This window comes from Corvus hawaiiensis, chromosome 9 (genome assembly GCF_020740725.1).
Source record: "Corvus hawaiiensis isolate bCorHaw1 chromosome 9, bCorHaw1.pri.cur, whole genome shotgun sequence".
NCBI classification, from domain to species: domain Eukaryota; kingdom Metazoa; phylum Chordata; class Aves; order Passeriformes; family Corvidae; genus Corvus; species Corvus hawaiiensis.
In genome coordinates this window covers 8,982,766-9,003,930 of record NC_063221.1, presented here as the reverse complement: position 1 = coordinate 9,003,930, position 21,165 = coordinate 8,982,766, and the positions used below count along the sequence as shown (strand labels likewise).

General features: G+C 53.2%; 1 protein-coding gene across 3 annotated transcripts in view; it reads right to left on the bottom strand.

Moving 5' to 3' along the window:
• Nucleotides 1–228: 228 nt before the first annotated feature.
• The window catches only part of LOC125330062 (nitric oxide synthase 1 adaptor protein), a 38,539-nt gene continuing 17,602 nt past the window's right edge, over nt 229–21,165 (bottom strand). For 2 of the 3 annotated variants that reach the window (XM_048312841.1, XM_048312839.1), the window contains exons 3-10: nt 9,398–9,490; nt 8,946–9,019; nt 8,238–8,346; nt 7,867–8,008; nt 6,495–6,634; nt 5,769–5,936; nt 3,746–3,911; nt 229–3,202 (exon numbers count right to left, since the gene is read on the bottom strand). In XM_048312841.1, the coding sequence (XP_048168798.1) occupies nt 2,799–3,202; nt 3,746–3,911; nt 5,769–5,936; nt 6,495–6,634; nt 7,867–8,008; nt 8,238–8,346; nt 8,946–9,019; nt 9,398–9,490 (1,296 nt within the window). In that variant the 3' untranslated portion in view covers nt 229–2,798. The remainder of the gene's footprint in view (nt 3,203–3,745; nt 3,912–5,768; nt 5,937–6,494; nt 6,635–7,866; nt 8,009–8,237; nt 8,347–8,945; nt 9,020–9,397; nt 9,491–21,165) is intronic. The other variant, XM_048312840.1, reaches the window with a different exon arrangement.

The window sequence follows — 21,165 nt, the reverse complement described above, 5'->3', positions numbered from 1 at the left end:
CAGTGGCTGAAGGGGAAGACTGAAACCCCTCTACTCACAGCAATATTCTGGGCACCTTGCTCTCATGGGCAGCCTGTGGCTGGCACCACAAGCAGGGGTCTCACAGGAGAGGAGACTTAGGTTGGAGGGGGTCTCTGCAAGGCCAGAGGATGCCACTGCTGGCACCCAGTGTGGAGAGGGAAGGAAGTACAGAGAGAGTCAGTGAGAAGAAAGAGACAACAGAAAGCCTTGAGAAATAGAAAGATTTATTTAGCAAAAGCCAGTTGACTAATGACAACACCCAAGGGTTAAGTGCACTTACATCGACAGATTGGCTTCCCAGATAGATTGAGTCAACAGTTAGTAATACGACAGTTGTAGGAAAAGAAAGGACAAAAAATATAGCTATAAAACCCCTGTCAAGGTCCATAACAAAAGTGAGAGGCTAGAGAGGAGTCTTGGAGGCAGCGCTGACTTAGGAGGGGTCATTTACATGTGTACACCCATGGTGCAGCATGATGCTGGCAGCACCCCCTCGGCCTGTGGGGCACCTGCCACTGTCCCCTGTGGGCAGAGTGGGGGGCAGGAGCCCGAGGCCACAGCTGGTCCTGACAGCCCAGTGCTCACAGGACATGGCCTGAGCTCTGTGTGTGCAGCAGGGATGGACCAGAGCGGTGGCTCAGGAGATGGCTCCCCCCACCTGCTTCCTGAGGCAGCCCAGCCTGGAAGAGACCTCTGGCCGGCTGTTGCTCCTCCCAGGCTCTCCCTGCATCTGCCCTGTGTGTACAGCTGAGCTCCTGCTGTCCCCTCTCCTGAACAATCTGTCTGCCCACATGGAAATCCCTGTCCAAGCCCAACTATCCCTACCCTGTAAGTGCCATGCTGGTGCGTGCTGTCATGCCCACTTCTTCTCCCTAGCTGGAGCAGCCTCCCACCCCTTGCTTTCACCTTCACCTGCTGCAAGCTGGCAGTGGGATGTCGGGTCCCCAGCAGAGGGGCTGGCACACAGCTGTGCCTACAGCTCTGTGGGACAGGGCATATGGAGGTAGTGGTGGCCAGAGGACAGGAGCACCCTCTCCCCCTCTGCCTGCCCTGTGGCTGGTGCAGGAGCTCCCCTGGACATCAGGGCACTGCTGGGGACACTGAAACATGCCCTTCTTTCCTTCCCACTAGCTCCTCAAGCCCATCCAGTCCTGTCTTGTGGGGGAGGGTGCATAGCACAGCTCGTACTGACCCCAGGGTCTCATCCACACATCACTCCTCAGCAGCCCTCAGTCCCAAAGGGACCAGGGCAGAGAGAAGTGATGGACCTTCCTCAGCAGCCAGGCCAAGTCCTGGAGGAGAGCAAGAGCTGGCGTCAGCCAGGGGTTTAGCTGCAGGCAGATTGAGCAGAGACAGAGCTGACAAAGGTGAGAGCAGCAAGGAAGCAACAAAGCAAAGCAGAAGCAGGATAGGAGGGAGGACAGGGAAGAAGACAACTGTGCCAATTCCCCACCTCATCGAGTGCTTTCACATGAAGCAGGGCAGACATCAGGACTCTGGTTCATACCCCTTCAATCATGGCCTCCTAGAGGCTCAGCACCAGGCAGGTGATAAAAGTGTTTGCAGAAAAGAAACAAGCTCTGGATCCCTTGGAGGCCCCCACAGAAGGCTCTAAGCCATGAGCTTCTCGAGGGCTGGTGGGGGATCCCGAGATCTTGGATTCACTTTTCCAGAGGGTGCAAACCAGAGGTGTGATGAAGCACCCCTGCAGACACCAGCAGTTCACTCCCCATTGAGGGCTGAAAGTGTGCTCATCCCTGAAGATGCCAGCCTTGGTCTGGGGCAAAACAACTGCTTGGAAATTGGGAGGGTTTGTCTATAAAGCAAAGCAGGGAGTTTGCGGTGATGGGAAGTGCTTGAAAATGTGACTTCAGAGCACCAAAAAGGCTTTGAAACCTGGCAGCTGTGCCAAGGAGCCAAAGGATCAGATGCTGAGGGGGAGGATGCTCTACAGCTTTGTGCTGCCTGCTCCACACTGAGCTGTGCCTTCCTCTCTGCTCCACCACCTGGGAGAGAAGCAGGATCTACCCACACGCCCTCCACCTGCCTCGGCAGGGATAAACCCTGTCCTGGAAGTGCCACATCACCCTGCCAGCAACTCCCTGCACACAGCCAGCCTGTGCAACCTCATCTCACCCCTTAAACTCCTTTCCAGGCTCATCCCCACTGTCCATTAATGCCTCACTTCTCACTCACAGACCCACTCTGACAGTGCACCGTCACCAACCCTCACCTAGCATGGCCCTGTACTTGTCCCCCACCCTGCCCACCATGCAGAGAGCCAGACCAGCTGCTCTGTCCTTGCTCACCACCCCGGCGCTGCCCCCTCTATCCCTTTTGTCCCTGCTCACTGCCCTAGACCTGCTCTCCCATCCTCCCAGTAAAACCCTTCCTCTGCTTTACTGCTTCTCCAGCCCCAGAAGGGGCTAATCCAGCAGGAAGTGCCTTGCCTCTGCCTGACCTTTGACACACAGTTTGAAGGGAGATAGGGGCCAGGGGGAGCACAAGGAGCTGTCACCTCAGTGTCTGCTGCAAAGCAGGGATGCTCAGCACACAAGCCCACGCATGCTGGAGCACAGCACGCCTGGCACACGCCCTCGGCACCGCTCCATCCTCACCTCCACACACTCCCAACTGGGTGCTGGAATCCTCCTGCTCCCTCCTCTGCCCCCCCTCCCTCCGGGCTGTCCTGTCCCTGCCAGGGCCATGGGGCTGCGGCCAGGGTCCTTCCCAGCTCCAGCAGGTCCTGGCTGCTGTGCACCACCTCCTGCTGACCCCTACACCGCGATCTCGTCCTCCAGGCTGTCGCCCAGGTCCTGCCTGGGCTGGACGTGGAGCAGGCGCGGCGGTTCCTCCTGGGACCAGGAGTCGCGCTCCTCGCTCTCGTCCGTGTTGGACTCGTACTCGGAGGCGATGCCCGACTCGCGGAACTTGATGAGCTCCAGGCTGCCCAGTGCTGGCTCTGGGGCAGGCGGCCCCGAGTCCGGCAGAAAGCGGTAGCACTCCAGCTTCACCAGACAGTCGTTCCTACCTATGGGGCTGCCCATGGTGCTGGGGAAAGCCGAGCTGGGGCCCAGCGGCGGCGGGTGGGTGTCCTCGGGCTGCGGGGTGGTCGGGTCGCAGAGGACAGGAAGGACGTTGGAGCGGAAGGTGATCTCCAGCAGACTGTCCTGGGAGCCTGCTGCAAGAGAAGGGCACGGCTAAGAGGCCCAGCTTGCCTGGGCATCCCCTGGCCACCACGGCTGGCTGCACACTGGCCGGAGGAGGACAGTCTGGGGTCACTGTTTTGAGGGGCTTATTCGGTGTCACTAATGCCAGGAGCTGCTGCTGGCCAACAAAGGGCCAGTTCTGCAGGACAAAAAGTTAACTGTCTTCCAGCCCAGCTCCTGCATGGAGCTGATGGCCACATCTGCTGGAGAGGAAGGTCAAGTAGGGGCTCTTGGGCAGGTATGGAGCTGGCCTGGAGCATGCAGCCACTGGGGAAAGCAGACGTATAGCTGATGGAGGTAGGCGACTACCTGTCCATACAGCCCTCCCCAAGCCCCTTCCCATGCTGCATGCAAGCACCCTGCTGCACACACACAAGCCAGGCCAGAAGGGCACAAATATCCCTCTGAACAAAATGACTGGAAATGCATGAAAAATCCCAAGAAAAACACCCACATGCACGTCCCCCACAGCCCTGGCTAGCTGCGAGGGGAGAGGAAGGGGCGGCAGCGCTTACTGGTTGTGTTCCCCGCCAGCTTCAGCTCCAGCTCTTGCACCTGTTTGACCAGGAGTGAGATGTGCTGCAGCAAGTCCTTGTTCTGGAGCAAGAGCTGGTGCACACGAGCCTGGGCCTCCAGCCGTGCCGCTGCTTCTGCTGCAAGCTGGTCCTTCAGCAGGTGGACCTGGGACAGAAGACAGCAGGTGAGCACAGGGAGATGCCGCTCAAGGGTGGAGGGCTTTGACTCTGGCCATCCCTACTCATCTCCCAGGGCTCACCAGTGTCCTACCCCATGAAGTGATGAAGCAGCCATTCCCTGTGGGTACTGCAGATGTGATGGGGAGAATGTGGGCCGTGTCACACCAGGGCTCAGCACATTGTCCCCTGGCCTCCCTGATGGAAAAGCTCGAGGCCAAGGCGCGCAGCACTGACCGAACTGACAGTTGTGCACATGAGCTGCGGATGTGCGTGGGAAGGGCAGCCCAGGAGGAAGCCAGATGGATGCAGCAGAGGAGACACGCTCGACCGACTGGATGGTGCTGCAGGTGCACGAGGGCGCAGCCGTGCAGCAGAGCTGGCCTTGGAAAAGCTGTCTTTTTGGGCAGGTTTCCCAGAAAGAGGGCCCAGCCAGCAGCCCCTGTCGCAAGGAGGGGCTGGAGTACCACAGATGGCAGAGTGCTGCTGAGGGGTGGTGGCTCTGGGGGTGCAAGCTGGCTGCTCAGCCTGGCTCTGGGAAGCAATGCCTGCAGGGAGCCTACAGGCAAGACCACCATTGATTTCAGCACAACTACCTTCCTATATGCAAACATCTATGTCCCCAGCACCATGCCCCTGAGGGCAGACAGCCAGGAGCTCCTGCCCAGGGCAGCTCTCTGATCCGCACTCAAGCAAGGAGAACCTTGGAAATGTACACTGCACAAGGGGATAGCAGTGACCTGGGGGCCACATTGGCTCAGCACCCCTTCCTGGCACCCACCCATGGCTCCTATAACTGCTCCTCTCTCCAGCAAGGACTGGAACCAGGAAAGCACAGATTTACAACTAAACAAAAAAAACCCAAAACAAAAATAACCCGAAAACAAAAATATCCCCACCAAACACAAAAGGCTATTTTACCTTGGACTAGAAGCTGACTTCGAGGAAGAAGAGGAAGCTCTCTGTACCTGACAAACTGTGAGCTGCTGCTGCAGCTGCAGGGACCCCAAAGCTGCCCAGCTGGGGGCCACCTGCCCCCACAGATGGGTACCAGGAGGCAGTGCCAGGTATGCTGGCAGGCAGGTGCTGCCCAAACGTGGCCAGCAAAGTGGCCCTGGGCAGAGCTGAGCTGAAGCACAGCAAGCCTGGGAGTGACAGGAGGCCAGGCAAGGACTGGAATTTACAGCTTTCTGTGAAGCCAGACCAAGAGCAAGGGGTGCAATACTTTACACTCTGAGCAGGCACCATGGAGCCTTTTGGATTGTGAGCAACACTATACTTGGACAGACATAAAAGATTCCCCGAGGATGCAGGTCCTTCTTCCAGAGGGGAAAGCAACTTGGCAACCTGTGACCCCAAAAGGCACGTGGGCTCTGGAGGCAGCAGCTCAGCCGGAACTGATCAACAAATACTGATTTACTGATGCGAGCGGAGCAAAGCCCCGGGGCAGCACAGAAAGGCTGCTGGAGCCCATCACACAGGCCAGGAAGAAAGTTGATGAATTGCAGAGAGTTCTGTGAGGGGTCAGGGAACAAGTAAAGCTCAGGTAATGAGTTGGATAAAGCAGCCAGGGCTGCTTAAATGAGAAATAGCTGCATGGAGAGTGAGCTGCCAGCTGCACAGCCCAGGCACACCAGTCACTGGGGCAGGCCACTGGCGAGCACACAGCAGCCAAAGGCCCAAGACACCTGGTGGGAAGCAGACCTAAGCACCTCATGGAGCCCCCTCCCCATGGAGCTGCCTGCCTTCATCACTGCCCCCAGGCAGGATACTCCAGCAGCACCAAGGGGCTCAGTAGTGTGCCCCAGCCCTGCCACTGCCCCTGGGAAAGAATAGAGGGGAGAACCTGCGCCACGGCTACTTGTGTCTGCTGCTGCTGCTGCTGCAGGAGCTGCTGGAGAAGCTGCATCTGGTGGTGGGCAGAGAGGGGTGTTCCCAGGTCGGGCAGCTGGGCAGATGAGGGCAGCAGCATCTTGGGTGACGCTGTCAGGATATCTTCAGGGTGGAGGCAGCTCTGCAAAACACCAATGTCAAAAGTGTGATCCCCTGGCACTCACCTCAGAGAGCCACTGGGCACACACGAGCTTTTGCACAGAGCAGCCCCCCAAAATACCCAGAAAAGAAGCAGCTGCATCAAAAGCTAAAGCATACTTTGCTAACGGTGCTGACAACCTTTGCAAAAAGTACCTTTTCAGTTTCAACAACAACCCAAATAGTTTTGTAGAAAATTCCTGAAAAGGCTGACGCTTCCCATTGGAATTTCCACTGTATCAAGAAGTCTTTTATTTTTGTGTTTTTAGTGGAAAAAAATCCCTATCAGCTCTGCCCCAAACGCTTTCCGTGTGGCTGCACATAGCTGAGCCTCGGCACAGCGCTCTCCAGGAGTGCCCTGGGCCCCGAGCCAAAGGGCAGCCCTGCAGCGGCAGATGGCTTTGATCTGGGAGCTGGGGAATGCTGCACAATCCCTCCCGACCCCCCAGCCCTCGGGATGCACACCAGAGTCACGGGGCTGGGGCCGTGCCACCCCCTGAGAGCAGAGGGCAGGGACCCTGGGCTCGGTGTGGCCACCCACCTCCTTGCCCACGGCATCGAGGTCGGTCACGCCGCGGCTGAAGTCCAGGATGTCAGCTCCGGGCAGTGGCAGCTCCACGGCATCAATGTCGGTCTCCTCAGCCGAAGCGGCCGCTCTCTCCACACCGGAGAGGCGACAGGCTGTGGGAGCAGGGTCAGGGCAGGGCACGGCCTGCCTGCACCTGCAGCTCACTACTGTTCACCCACGGCTGTGAACAGTGCCACAGTCGGTCCCCCCCGCCCCCATGCCACCCACCCTCCAGCCCGGGGGAAAGCAGGTACAGAGAAACACGGCTGTGTCATCCTGCTGCTGCTCAGGAGGAGGCTTGCAGCCAAAAACACACCCAGCCCCAGCACACCAAACCTGGGGAACGGCAGCCAAAAGCCCTGATGCGGGACAAACGGGCCATCAAGAACAGAAAACACAGATAAAGCTGAAGAAAGGTAAACAAGAGATTACGGGAAAGAAAAACAAAAACCAGATGCTCTGGGATCCCCAGGGAGCTGCATATCGTGGCTGGGACATTGTGCAGAGGAAAACCAAACAATGACCGGTCCAGGGCAGCCCAGTGATTAGGTCATCACAGCAGCACTGGTCACAGAGGCAAGCAGGAAACCGCAGCTCAGCCCAGGTTGCTCCTGTTGGGATGGGGGGGATCCAGCCCACAGCATGGCATGGCAGGGCAGGGCAGGGCAGGCAGTCCACACACAGACAGGCAGCAGGACCTGCCAGTGTCCCACCTGGCAAGGGAAGGGTTTGACTAACCTCTCGTAAAACATCTGCCTCCCCTCCAGCACAGGCACCGGCACCAAGGAGCGGGGCTGCTCCCCGGGACCCTGCAGAGCTCAGGGTGATGGGGCTGGACCAGCAGCCCCCCAGCCAGGCATCCCTGCACCCTCTACCCACAGGGCTGTGAAGAAGCGGGGTCTGCAGCCTGCCTGCAGCCCTGACAGCTTGATGGGAGACCACGAACGTGGCTATGTCCATTCAGGGAACTGCAGAGAGCTGGCCCCAGACCCAGGCGTGCCTCAGGACAAGAGCAAGATCTGGGCTTGGGGCCTCTTGTGCCGAAGTAGCGAGGGAATGTTTGCAGTGTGTGCAGCCAAGCACAGAGCAGAGTCCCAGGCACTGCTAATGGGCTCCCAGCAAGGGGGATGTCTGAGAGGATCATGGCTAACACCTAGAGAAGGTTCCTTGCTGGGCAAGACTGCAGCTTGAGCCTGAAGCACAGCAAGCCAGATTGCTGTGCAAATCCATTGCCCAGAGGTGCCAGCCAGCAAGGAGCAGTACGAGAAGACAGTGCCTCAGCAAACCCCATCTGCCAGGCTCCGGAAGCCCCACGCCACCCCACAGCTCCGCCTTTGCGGAATACCTGGGACGTCCAGGTCATCTCCGTTCCTCTCGCTGTCTCCGTCTTCCTGCCCGTCCGCGTTCTGCTGGGTGTGCTGCAGGCTCAGCTTGTGGCACACCTCGAACGCCTGCCCCACCGTCCGCACGATGCGCATGGCTTGGCTCTGCGGCAGGCAAGGACAGGAGAGGAGAGGGGGAATGTAACCTCAGCTGGGCTGCCTCTGCACGGTGACCCCCCAGCCTGGCACAGCTCTCAGGGGTCTCTGTGCTGCCACAGGGTCTCAGATCACCAGGGTGCCCCGGCTGCCAGCTCCAGTGCATTGCCATGGAGTCCTGCCCCAGCTGCTCCACCGAGAGCACACCAGGATGAGATCTGCATCCCGACATCTTTACCTTCTTCTTGGACTTGAAGACGTTGCACCTGAAGACATTGCTAGACCCATCCCTGGCAATGTAGCTGAAGATCTTTAGGTCCTGGGAGTCATGAGATACATAGAATATCCTGCAAGGACAGAATGGAAGGGACGATATAAGCATACACATTACCCACATGCCCAGGAGACGGCCAAGGCCACAACCAATGCTTCCCGTGGCACGGGGTGCTGGCACATGCCCAACCACTGCAGCACATCCCTGCTAAAGCCCATCAGAAATTTTTTTGGCAGTGGTTTTACCTCAGTTGGGAAAATCTGCCTGCTGATTCAGCAGCAGCAAACATTTTGCAAAGGCAGCATTGGATTTCTCTGCTCAGCCCCCAGGGACAGAGTCAGTGGCCCAGGAGCCCTCTGGGGATGGAGAAAAGCAAACCTCACCCCCGGCCTGCTCACAGAGCTGGCCGCCTTGCCCAGTGCCTGCCACCCCCTCCCCAGCACAGCTGAGGGCCTCTCTCACTCCAATTTGGCCTCCCTGGGACAGACACCCCCTGCTATTGGCTTTTGGGAACAAGATGGAGGAGGAGAGCCAGGGACTTTGGAAAGCACCATGAGCTGCCCTCCACAGGATGGTGGCAGCTCTCCAGTCCCCAGCACAGTGCTGGTGTGGTGTGGGTAAGTGGCATGGCAGAGCCACACAAGTCTCCGTCCCCTCACCCAGCAGCCTCACCTGTAGATGGGATCGTGCATGACGAGCATTTTGTTCTCATCCCAGGCCCATTCTTTTTTCTGCAATGAAAGAAGCTGAAAATGAGTACGTCAGATGCTGTCCTTGAGAACAAGGACAGGGCAGAGACAGTCCAGGGACAGACTTGGGAAGCTCTTGTCACAGCTCTGCTGCTGCTCCCCTGAAACCCTTTGCCAAGGGTCAGGTCCTGTTGGGGACCAGTCACATCCCGCATCACCTCCCACAGGACTCCCTGGGCCCCTTCTACACTGCTCCAGGACTGGCTCAGCCACCCTGCAGGAACATGACTCACATGAGGTTGACCCCAGCCCATTGCTCCCTCTCCCAGCCCACCAGATTTTCCCAGAAATTCAAGGATGCTGCAGGTCCCTGCACCAGGAGGGGAGGGGTTCTGCTGCTGAGGCACTGCTGCTCCAGTGGCCAGTGCTGCCTACCTTCTTCTTCTTCTTCAGAATGACCTTCACGCCATCCACCGACACAATGAGATTCACTTTCTTCTTCTTGATATTCTTGGCTTTGAACTCATACTGCAGGAGATGGAAGAAAACACCTGAATTAGCCTTCCTGTGCCAGCACAGCCCCAGGGAGGGCTGAAGAGGCTCCAATAGGAAGTGGCAAGAGGGACAGGGACAGGTTTTCCTGATCCCACATGCCCACATCAACCTAGCATCCATGCTAGGACAGGACAAGGGGTCTTTCTGCCCTGCAGTGTCCCCGAGCCCAGCATCTGGAGGAGCACACACCGAAGCAATCCAGCCCCTGGATGTGGATAGCACTTTGCCCAGTTCAGAGTGCTGCTGGGAATGGTAGCTTGTGTTTCAAATGCATTTGTTCTGCCCCTCTGAAGGGCTGTGCCTCCCCACAGAGGGACCACCACCCCCCCAGCCCGGCCAGCCCCCAGGGATCTGCAGCCTGGCTGCATTTGCCCCGCTGGCTTGTGGCCATTGCTGAGCTCTGAAAAGTGAAATGGCATTTTGAGTTGGGTATTTTTGGGCTCAGTATAAAACTGAAGATGATTGCTGAGGACTCTGTGAACCTCTCCAGGGGAGATGGGATAATGCAATTACCCACTTCAATTAGAAGTCACTGGACAGGAAAAAATCCCAACAGGAATTTCCAAAGATCAGTGACTAAACACAAAGCTCTGGTCTGGCCTGGGGAGAGAATGAGATTCCCCCCAAATCCACCCACTTTGGCATTTAGAGTCTTACAAGCGGGGAGAAGGCTGGCAGAGGAATAGCTAAATAAGCCATTTGGGCTGATCCTGCTGTGGGACTTTCGAGGAGTCCCATAACTGGTTTGCCACAGGTGCAGCCACATCAGGCACCCGATGTGCTGGTCCCACTTGCAAGGAGCTGTGCACAGCCATGGGGACAGACCCTCTGTGCCCAGAAAAAGCCCTGCATCCTGCACCTCGCCTGCCTGAAGAAGATGGATTTGATTTATCCTCTCATTATTTCAGCAGTGTCTCTGCAGAGGGAGCAGTGCCCTGCCTCCGGCCCGCGCCAGCTCCGCTGTGACATTTCCAGCACCGCGTGATCTATTAACTCTGGCAGCCAGAGCCAGCAGGCAGGAAAAGCTGCTGGCCCTGACCTGTGATCAAATGATAAAAGACCTGAAAGCACAATTCCTCAAAGCCATTTTAAAGTCGCCGAAGGGGATGGGAGATTCAGAAAGCTTGGAAAAGAGTGCGGGGAACACAGCTCTGCCCTCCCCCGAGCACAGAGCAGGCAAGCCCATCCACACTAGGGCTGAAGCCATGGTGATGGGGTGCAGAAAGCAGAGCTCAGGCTCCCACCATGGCTTTGGTCAGCCTCAAAGCCCCCAGCACATCCCCAACATGCTGCTTGCATGGCTTATTCCTCATGGAGAAGGGTCTCACCAGAGTCCTTCACCACAGAACCCACCAGTGTGGGTTTCCAAGGCCCAAACCCATCGTTACCGGCAGAGATGAAACTGCATTCAAGAGCCCATTCTTTGTGTCTTGTCAGAACACTAGACCGGTGCCTGGTACCTAACACTGAAGAAATGTCTTGATTTGGCCCTAAAAAGGTGAGCCTGACTACACCTTGGAGTAATTAACCCAGTCCTTTCTGAGGCTCTGCATGTGATTTTCCAGGAGCTGCAGGCTGAGCTCCATGCTCTCTGCAGCATCCAGGGTGACTGCGTGGCACCTTGGGTGCTGCTGCCTGATTTATTGGTCCTAACGATCACTGATTATACACATCCAGTTGCATTTCCGAGCTCCTGGTGCTGTGGGGTTTCTATTCCAGGCTACCCCAAGTGCTAACTAATGTGGTCTTGGAAGAGTGAAAAATATCTCACGGTGAGACAGACTATTTTTAGCCTGGTTTTTTGGGTGAGTAACAGCCCCAGGACAGCAATGCAGACAGGCCAGGAGGTTTCAGCAAAGATGCTACCCAGCTCTGGCACATTTCAGGGACAGAATCACACAGAGCTCCTCGGGGAGGCTTCCACAATCCCTGGCTGCAGGCAAAGGAATCTGCCCAGGCTCGCCCTGAGCCTGGCAGGGGGGAATGCTGTGGGAAGAGCTGCTGTGCCTCTGCCACGCTGAAGCCAAAGCCCCCCGGTGCTGATGGGTCATGGCAAAACTCCAGCAAAAACCAACGGAAGCAAAGAAGTCAAATTCTCGGAAGGACCGAGCAGACAGATTTGTTAAGCCCTTCCATAAATCCAGGCCTTTATCCTGACACTGACTGGAGAGCCAAGCTCCTTTGCAAGCCTGAGCCATGTGCTCAGAGAGCTGTTGCCCGTCCCACCCCACCCAGAGCTCATTAGAGCAATCAGTCCAAGGAGCCCAGCGGCTCTCCGGGACACGCTTCCCATGCTCCGAAGCGCAGCTCCAGCCAATAAAACACTAATGAACTGGCGCCCACTGGGGCTCTAATGAAACACTAACCGTCATTTAATAACAAATTAGCAAGGAAGAGGATTCAATAAGACAGCAATTCAGCCGCGCTGCCTCTCACATCCCGGGGCCGTGCAGGGAAAGCATCCCGGGTCCCACAGGCTAGGAGATGCCATTGCTGATTTTGAGGGGCTGCCTAATTTGGTCTAAGGGAGTGTCAGCTTTGTGCAGTTCCTCTAAGAGAGATCTGAGCCACAGAGACTGTAAGGGATGAGACCAAAACCCTTTACTTAATGGGGCCATGGAAGAACATCTCTGTACAACTGATCAGGACCTCCCTGGCTTGGAGTTATTCTTGATGACAACTGCCCAGGCACAGAGATCTGCTGTGTCTGCCCATGTTCGTCAACATTCCTCCTTCTGCTGCAAAACAAAGAGAGAAAGCTTAAGAGGGTTGCAAAGCATTAGGATTTTAGCTTTTCCTGCTGCTGGGAAGAGAGCAGAGGTGATGATGGCAGGGTTGGAAATGCTACCGCAGGGGCGCTGAGATGGTCTGCACAGCCACAGCCGCAGCTGCTGTATCCACAACAAGTGGCTGACCCACAGGAAAAGAAAACCCACGTTTCCAGAGACACTGGGCCACTGCCACCCAATCCTTGCTGGGAATATATCCTGCATTTTCCAAAGATGTGCAATAGGAGTGTCTCTGTATGCTGGGTGACAGCAATTTACCCCCACACTCGCTGGGCACTGCATTGTCATTTGGCGACTGCTTCAGGAGAAAAAACACATTTCACACATGATAAGCTCAGCTACCCATGGCTCCAGTTGGAGAGCTGAATCCTAGCCTACAGCTTAATAAAGAACTGATACAGAAATAATTATCCAGCTTGAAATCAAGAAAGGAAAGAGGATTTGCACAGCATTCCCATGATCCCCTTTGGTTTCACATCATGTAGCATTTCACTGTACTACTTATAACCAATTAAAAGCCGTAACAGAAGCGCTTTCTTAGCCTTCTACCCATTTTGCTCATCTTGGGCATGTTTCTGGATCTTTAAATATCTGTAATAATACTGCAGGCTTGGGTTAATTATATTAATTCTTGTTTATAGCAATGTGAAAATGCCAGAAGAAAGAGAAGAATTAATTTCAGAGAAATACACAGAGAAAGGACACAGCAAAATTGTCCATTCCTGGACTTGCACAGCTCCACAGTTGGTCTCCAACTGAAGCTATAAGAGCTGCATTAAAATTTTTGACCAAAGACTGAAAATGGACATCTGAGATACATCAGTTGAAAAGCCCCACGACTATTCAAGAAGAAAGGCAAAGGTGGTCTCAGTAACGCAAAAGAAATATAAGATCACTCATAAAATCCAACCAGCTAAGTGAATAGACTGTCCTTTAATTTTACCCTGCCCACAAAAAAACATACTTATCTTTTCAAATGGAAAAGAAACATCCACTCCATCAGAGCACAGGAGCCTGACTGTCGACCTCAGGTTAGTGGGAGTCTATTTTCAACATCTGTCTTTTGTGCAGAGTTCAGTATTTAAAGAACTTTGGAAGGAAAAGAAGCCAGCTGGTGTATGCATCATTGCGCAACGCATTCCTACTGGCAGAGTATTAAAATTGCCCTTTCTGGAGAACGGAGTAACATATGTTGCTTAATAGAGAGCGCATGTAACCTTGTCAGCTTGGAGTAAAATTATGTATGAATCCAAGAGAGATGGGTAAGTGTGAAAAGCAGGGAAAACTCAGCATCCCTAGAAAGATGGTATCCATCTCTGTCGGCATGTTTCCGCACAGCAGAAGTGTGAGGAAACTTGTAACCACGCGCTGCACACAAGGTCAGGCAGATCAGACACTGAGGAGGAGAGATGATGTCTTTCTAGATCCATCATCCCCCCCACATTCACAAGCATCTGAAAAATGTTAACCTGAATAAAAATGCCCTCATTTCATTCCAGCCCATCTAAACTGCCTCAGGTACAGATTTAAGTCTGCCCACTAGCACTGTCCATAAGTAAGGGAAAGTACCAGGAATGCTTTATGGTCACATTGTGCCAGCAGAATACAAATAAAGAGAATATTTTTTAAAGGAAGTTGCTCTAAATGCATTGAGCTGCCCCTGTCCCCTTCCACCCTCTATCCCCCTCCTCAAAAAAAAAAAAAAAAAATTTAAAAAGGGAAAAAAGGTTACAAGCTTGTACCTTGTATTGGGGAAAGAGCAGTGCTCTGAGAATTCAATTAACAAGGAAAAAGCAATTCCTACAGAACTCACTGCTGCTCTGCTAGCTTGGGAGGCAGGAGATGAAAATCTGCAGTAAGAAAAAGCGTAGAAGAGGATGTAGTTTTTGCCAGCAAGCTGTATTTCTACGTGTTTATCCAGAAAAGACATGAAACTGTGAGCAAAGCTGGGTGCCCCAGAGCCACCTGTGTTGAATGCAGAGGGGTGGCTGGGCAGGACCCTGCTGGGAGCACCCTCAGCTCTGAGCTGCTCTGCCCGTGGCGATGCCCCCGCAGCTCCCACGGCAGCTCCTCCTCACAGCTGGCTGCCACAGCAGCTCATAAAATACCTCCAGAGTTAGACTTTAACCCCAGGTCAGCCCGGGCTAATGACAGACGTGCCAGACCAGCGCCAGCTTTCCCAGCACTTGGGGGGAGGAGCACTGCAGTGCTCTTGATGAAGAATTAACTTATTACAAAATGACAGCCGGGATTGAGTTCAATCGGCACAGGCTCCACAGCGCCAGAATTAACAACTGGGGGGAAGCACATACCTCACAATTCCTACTGCTGAAAACATGGGGAATGGCAGCAAACCCCAGAAATGTCCAGGAGCTTCCCACGAGGGAAGGCTGAGAAACCTTGCTGGGATCCTAATAGCTGTAACTGGGAGGAATAGCAAACACAGGGCACGAGGATTTTGCTTTACTGAACCACACAAAGAAATGGCACCAACCCCAGTGCCCTGGAATGACTCAGAAGCCACCTGCGGGCTGTGGGGGAACAGGAACCTGTGAGGGAAAGGCCCTTTTTTCCCTGCCAGGTGTGCCAAGCCACCCTGGGGATGGGCATGGAGAGCAGGAGGAGCAGGAAGGCAGCACTGGCTTCCTGCTAGCCCTTTGTGGGGTAACCAACACCGAGAGCTCAGTGCCGGGGTTCTGCCAAAGCACCAGGAGCAGACTGCAGCCAGAACACCCCATGCCTTCTTTTTTCTTCCTGGTTAATTGGAGGAAAAGTGTACCTTTGAGCCTGAAAGGAAAGAGCACTGGAGAGAAGGGAATGATTTAAAATACAGCTTTGGCCCAGTAGCAAACAGATAGAACCTGGCCAGAAGCAGCCTTGCAGTTCAGAAGAGTCTGCAACCATCCAAGCCATGATATTGTGTGGTGTCCAGCAGACAGCTGGGCAGGGAGCAGAGGCAGCACTGCCTCTCCCCACAGTCAGAAGGGTAGGGCAGCAGAGAGCCAGGCTCCTGCCAGCAGGGTCCCCAGCTACGGAGCAGCCATCACTCCCTTCTGCTGAAGGCTGCTGCCCCCAAAACAGAAAGGCACCTGCCAGCCTACCCTGCTTCATGTCTCCTCCGGCCCTACTGGGGCAGCAGCAGCAGATGTTAGGGGATGAAGTGGCTGGAAAGCAGGGCACCTCCCAGGAGGGCAGACAGCTTCATCTGAAAGGCATTTCTGAACAAGGCTTCACAATATCTGACAGTCCACTGCTCTGGGCTGCACTTTATGCCCTCAGGGGAATCAGGCTTGCTGGAGGGGAGCACACTGAAATACCTGCTTAGCCTACTAATGTGATCAGCAATAAATGGACTAAAACCCATTTTTAAAAGGCTGCTTTAAGCCACCCTACCGAAGTGCTGTGCTGCTGCCTGTGGCTGAGGACTCCCCATATCCTTCACTGGGGCCATGGGATCCCACTGCACCCCAGTTCCTCTGTGCATCTGTAAATCTGGCCATTACCATGCCAATGCTCCACACATGAGCAGGACACTTGCCATGGGATGCCAGCAGCACCTTCCTGCTCCCTCCAGGAACTAGGATACAAAAAGACAAGAAAAGCAGGGAAATTTGGGGATCTCCTCAGTGTGGTCATTTTGCTTGGGCTCCCCGCTCCTGCCACCAAAACTGAGGACAAAACCAGCCTGCGGCACTCACACTTGCAGCAGGGATGGATCCCATTGTGCGACACAGAAACATGGAGATATCTGAGGCCAGGATGAAGGCTCCCACCAGCTCCATCAGCAGACTGCCAGCATGGCATGGCCAAAGATGCCAGACACCTCTGCCATCCTGACAGTTTGGGTTTAAACTACTCACCAGCATTAAATTTGCCCTGTCCTCCTGCCTACACCCCATGGCTGGTGGTTTTAGCATGAACTGGACTTAAATTTAAAGGCACAGTAATTTGGAAGAGACGAGGAATAATGAAGTACTGGATGCTTGTTCTTGGGCTTAATGATGATGCTTTTTAAAACTCTTCCACAGTTCCTTGGAGTTTGCATTTGCACATATGGGAAATGTGGCTCTGAGGTACATGTGTTTGTCTGAAATAGATATGATTTTGGTTTGCACTGACAAGGTCAGTGCCTATTTTCCCATCCAACTTCAGTTTTAATTTTGGTAACCGTCTGTGATGGTTGTGAGTACCGATGGGTATAAATGGGAATCAGGCTAAAATTACCCATGTTGTGAGAGCAGCAGAGCAAAGTTAAGGTTGCTGCTTCAAAACCATCCCAGGATTGCAGCATACCCATCTATCACACAAAATATGTTTTCCAATAACATTGACTACTTCACAATAAATGCCTTCTGCTCGGTTTGCTATTTCCTCCCAGAGAGCTGCCTCCATCCGCTTCCTCCAACCTCCCCTCACTACCTCCGAGTTTCACAAGTTGAGGTGGCAAACTGGGACACACTCACGAGCCATCTGCAGCAGAAGCAGTTTCACAGGAAGCTCAGAGAAATCAGAACTGGTAAGAATTAAATCAGTATCAGTCACAGGGTTAAATGGAGAAAGTTAACAGGCAACAGCTTATGCTAACCCCCTCTTTTGAAGACTTCCATTTGCAAGATGATTTATCTCCCTTACAAGAAATCCTCAGGCATTTCATACCTCTCTGTGTTGGGTTTTTTTTTTTTAACACCTTTAAATCAGAGGTTCAAAGGAGGCCTGAGGCACATCAGCAGCTTGCTGTGTGCCCATGAGGGATGCAGCAGCACTGTGCCATGAGGGATGCAGGTGCTGGAGCAGCAGCATGCTTCCCAGCTACACCCCTCAGTTCTACCAGCATCTCACCAAAGCCATCAAGGTCCTTGTGCAAGTGTTACTGTTCACTCCACGAGGCCTTCACTAATACCAAGCTTATGAAAGAAAGCTGGGGATCCCATCCCACCCCAGCCATATAATTTCTCCTCCAGACTGGGCACATGCAGTGAGTACGGTGCTCATGGGCTGGGAAAAGTGGCACTTCTCAGCCAGGCATGAAGGTCAGTGGACACCATGCAACACGCTATCCCCCAGCCTTGAAAACATCTCCAAACTCCTTTCAGAAAGCCAAGGAAGTGATAACAGCATGGACTGGACCCGTGTGGGAGGTGGCAAGCTCCCCCCTGCCTTCACATGCTGCCATCGCCGGTGACCAAGCCAGGGTGCGAATGAACCGGTGCGTGGGTGCGTGTGGGATACTGGTCAAACTGGTTATAAAAATAACAGCCGGGCTTGGAGCTGCTTCCTTCAGCTAAGGAAAACAAGGACGGGCTCTGTGTGCATCTGCAGGCACCGCTCTCGCACTGCTTTTCACAGTCCGGGAGGGAGAACACCAGAAATGAGCTGTACATGTTTTAATATTTACCACCTGTTGCTAGAATAAGCAGAAGTGCATTCCTTGGAAAGCCCACATCTGACTGGAATTTGTGGTATTTTTAATTAGACATGCATTGGTTTGACCTATGCAGGCTGAGGCAGCACAAGCTGCTTGGTGCAACCGCCCTTTGAGGAAGGTAAGGAACTGCAAGAGCCTGGAAATGGCCTCTGTTCATCCCGCCCAGAGCGGGTTTGAGCCCATGTGCTAGAACAAGCTTGGCTTGAAGGGCAGCATTGCCATTTGCAGCAGTTCAGTCACGCCCCTTTACAAAGTGATCCCTAATAAACTCCTGACCCTTTCTGGCACCAGCAAGTCCCGATGCCCCGGGGGACCCCAGGACTGAGCAGTGCAGGCAATGTCCAGCCCAGCACCCTCCTCCACCTGAGAAGGAAAACAAAATTTCTGTGTTCAAGATTAGCTCTCTCCCCCAAATGCATCCTTTCAAAGATAGACCCTGCCTCGAGGAAGCTGAGGTAATCCCTGCCCACATGGATGGGTTGAAGGCAGGGCAGAAGAGCACAAAATCACTCCAATTCCACCCTGAGGGCAGGTGACAAAGCAAGGGGCACCCTAAGAAGATACCCACACAGCACTTCAGAAAGGTGTCAGCTCAGCAAAGTGAGCCAAATCACAGCATGGTGATATTTACGCCCCAAGTTGTGAAATACAGGATTTATTTTGGTATTTTTTTTACTGTTCACCACAAAGCTGCTCTCTCACTGTTGCATAAAAGCTTGAGTAAGACCAGTTGAGAAGGCAAATGAGAATAGCCAGGCAGAGAAGCAGTGACACACCAAGGAAGGCAGGCTGGTAATACTGTAACTAAATCAGCAATTATGAAATTCAGACAATTAATAAAGAATGAATGAGCAGCAGCATTAAATGGTTGGTGCATCAGAAACAAGCCAGCCCTGTGGGGCTCATTAGATGCTGGCAGTGCTCAACAATGTTTCTGGGTTGTAACTGGAGAAAAGAGGTAATTATTCATATCACTCTTGATTCACAGTTCCTATTTCAACAATAACTAATGCAGGTATTAAAACCCATTCACTAAATTCTACACGTTAAAGGCAACAAGAATAATGTCCTTTGGAGAGATTTAGACAGAATTATAGAAAAAATTTCCAAGTAATAAAAAGTACCAAGATTTTAGGTGGAGTTAGAAAAGAGGGGTTGAAATCCACCTCAGCAGCAGAGCCTGAGATGAAGCAATGAGAGACAGATGACAGAAAGCCACTGTGCTTCCAGGAAACCCCAGCAAGGGAAGCACAGCAGTGCTCATTTTTATGCAGGGCTGGAAAAAAAAAAAAATAGTATTTGCTATCCAGGCCAAGTGTACAGGAATCTGGCATCTACTCATTTCAGGATGATTTTATATGGCATTGGCCAAGCAGCCTCTCACAGGAAAAAGGAACAGAAACTGCATCTGCCAGGAGGCAGAAATGTATCCTAAAAAGACCCTGGAGGCATTGCAAGGTGTCATCCCAGTTCAAAGGACACTGTGAAGACAGTGTGGTCCCGGGCAATGTGCAGCAAAACAGAAAGGTGACACTACCTCAAACCACAGCACTACTGAAATCATCACCAACACAACCCATTCCTACAGAACATGTCCTGCTTTATCATACACTTCAAAGAAGAAACAGAAAACAGTTCAGAAAAAAATGAACAAGAACATGAGGCAGTTTCCCCAGACTCCTACATCCCAGAGGTTAAAACAAACTCTCTGTATTTAGCTTATCCAAAGAGCAGGCTTGGTGGGCACTTGTCCACAGCTCAGGGACTTGGGAAGAGCTTCCTCACATCAAAGGCTCTGACTTTAGGCAAATGCACAAAATCAGCTAGCTGGGAGTTGAAGTTGGATCCATTCAAACCACAGAAAGACAGGTCTTTTTTCACAGAAAGCTCAAGGGGAGCTGCACCCCGAGTCACAGTGACCAACAGCTTTGGCCAATCATTCTGGATTTTGCTCCTTTTAGATAATGTGGATTTCTTAGCATGTAAGGTCAGCACAGATGTGCTCTTTGTGCTGGAGATACACACACATCCCCCAAGTTCCCAAGGATCAGGGAGTGTTTGAAGGAGTCCAGACCAGTCCCATCCATCATGTTAAGAGGGAATAAGAAAATGCCATTGGAGCAAAATGCTAAAACAAAACCGGAGGCCTTGGAGAGAAAAAGAAAGAGATGGTCTCTCTGACGCGTATCACTACTGCAATCCAACAACAGCACTGTAAAACATCACAGGTTGGGCTGTTTCCTGTTAAAGAATTAAGCTGGAATTTAACCATCTCTGCTGAAGTTTCCTGTGGCAGATACACACTTCAGGCTGGTTTTTGCAGCTTCTGCTGGAACAAATCAGCAGTTTCCATAAGCAAACCCATGACATGGGGAACTGGGTTTGGTTGGGGATTTTTCCATATCATGTTACACTCCCACTGCTGAAAACCAAGCAACAGATTAAGAATCACTGGGATCCTCTTCCTCAGTCAGGGAAGCCTGGCCTGAGAAGGAAACATTGTCTTCTCTGAGAATTCTTTGTCTAGAGTCTTTGCCCTGGGTAGACTTTACTTCAGATGGGAAAGTCCATGCCTTCCAAAAATCCCAGTTGAAGGAGATCACTTTGCCCACCAACTACCATCTACAGGGATACTGGAGCAGCCAGGAGCCACATCCATGGCCACAGTGCCACGTGGAGAAGCAGCAGCCCTGTGTGGCCCCAGCAGCCTCCCTGTGAGGTGACAACCTTGTCAGGCAGGAGGAGGCAGGGAACCTCCAGGGCTTTCAGCATGCTCTTCAGGCTACAGCCTCCTCTGCTGGGATGGGGAGAGTGCCTGGCTCCTTTCCCTTGTTCTGGGCAGTGCTCCTTCTGCCACCCTACAACAGATACATCCTTTCCTCCCACTCCCTAATTAAACTCCCATTCCACAGACCAGCTCACACAATAGATTTTGCAACCTCTCATTTTAAACAGATGTGCTCCTTTCTTCTGCTCCCGCACAAGGCAGGAACACGCCGTAACATCCTCGGAGCCCTCGCAGCCACAGAGCCGCGCACCAAAATCCCTCTCACCTTGCTGCAGGCGGCGAGGCCGGCTCTGACTCTGTGCCTCCCTGGCGGCTACTCGTGCACAGCATCCCTTGGAACATCTTCCAGCAGCACCAAGCCAAAACCACCAAGAATTAATTTTAGCAGGGAAGAAACTGGGGCACGTGGCATTTTTTTCAGAAGGCTGCAGCCCCAGACTTTTGTCTCTCTTCCGAGGTGATGCAGCAGAGAACACCACAACAGATTAAATTAAAGGGTCCTTGGCCTTTGAGGGCCAGCAGGGAAGCACAAGAGCAGAAAGGATCATATATAAGAGTAGCATTTAAAGTTGACTTCAGTTTGGTTTGACTTTAATTCAGCCCAGTTCCCTGCACAGGGATGTCTCCCTCAAAAGGAGTCTGACAA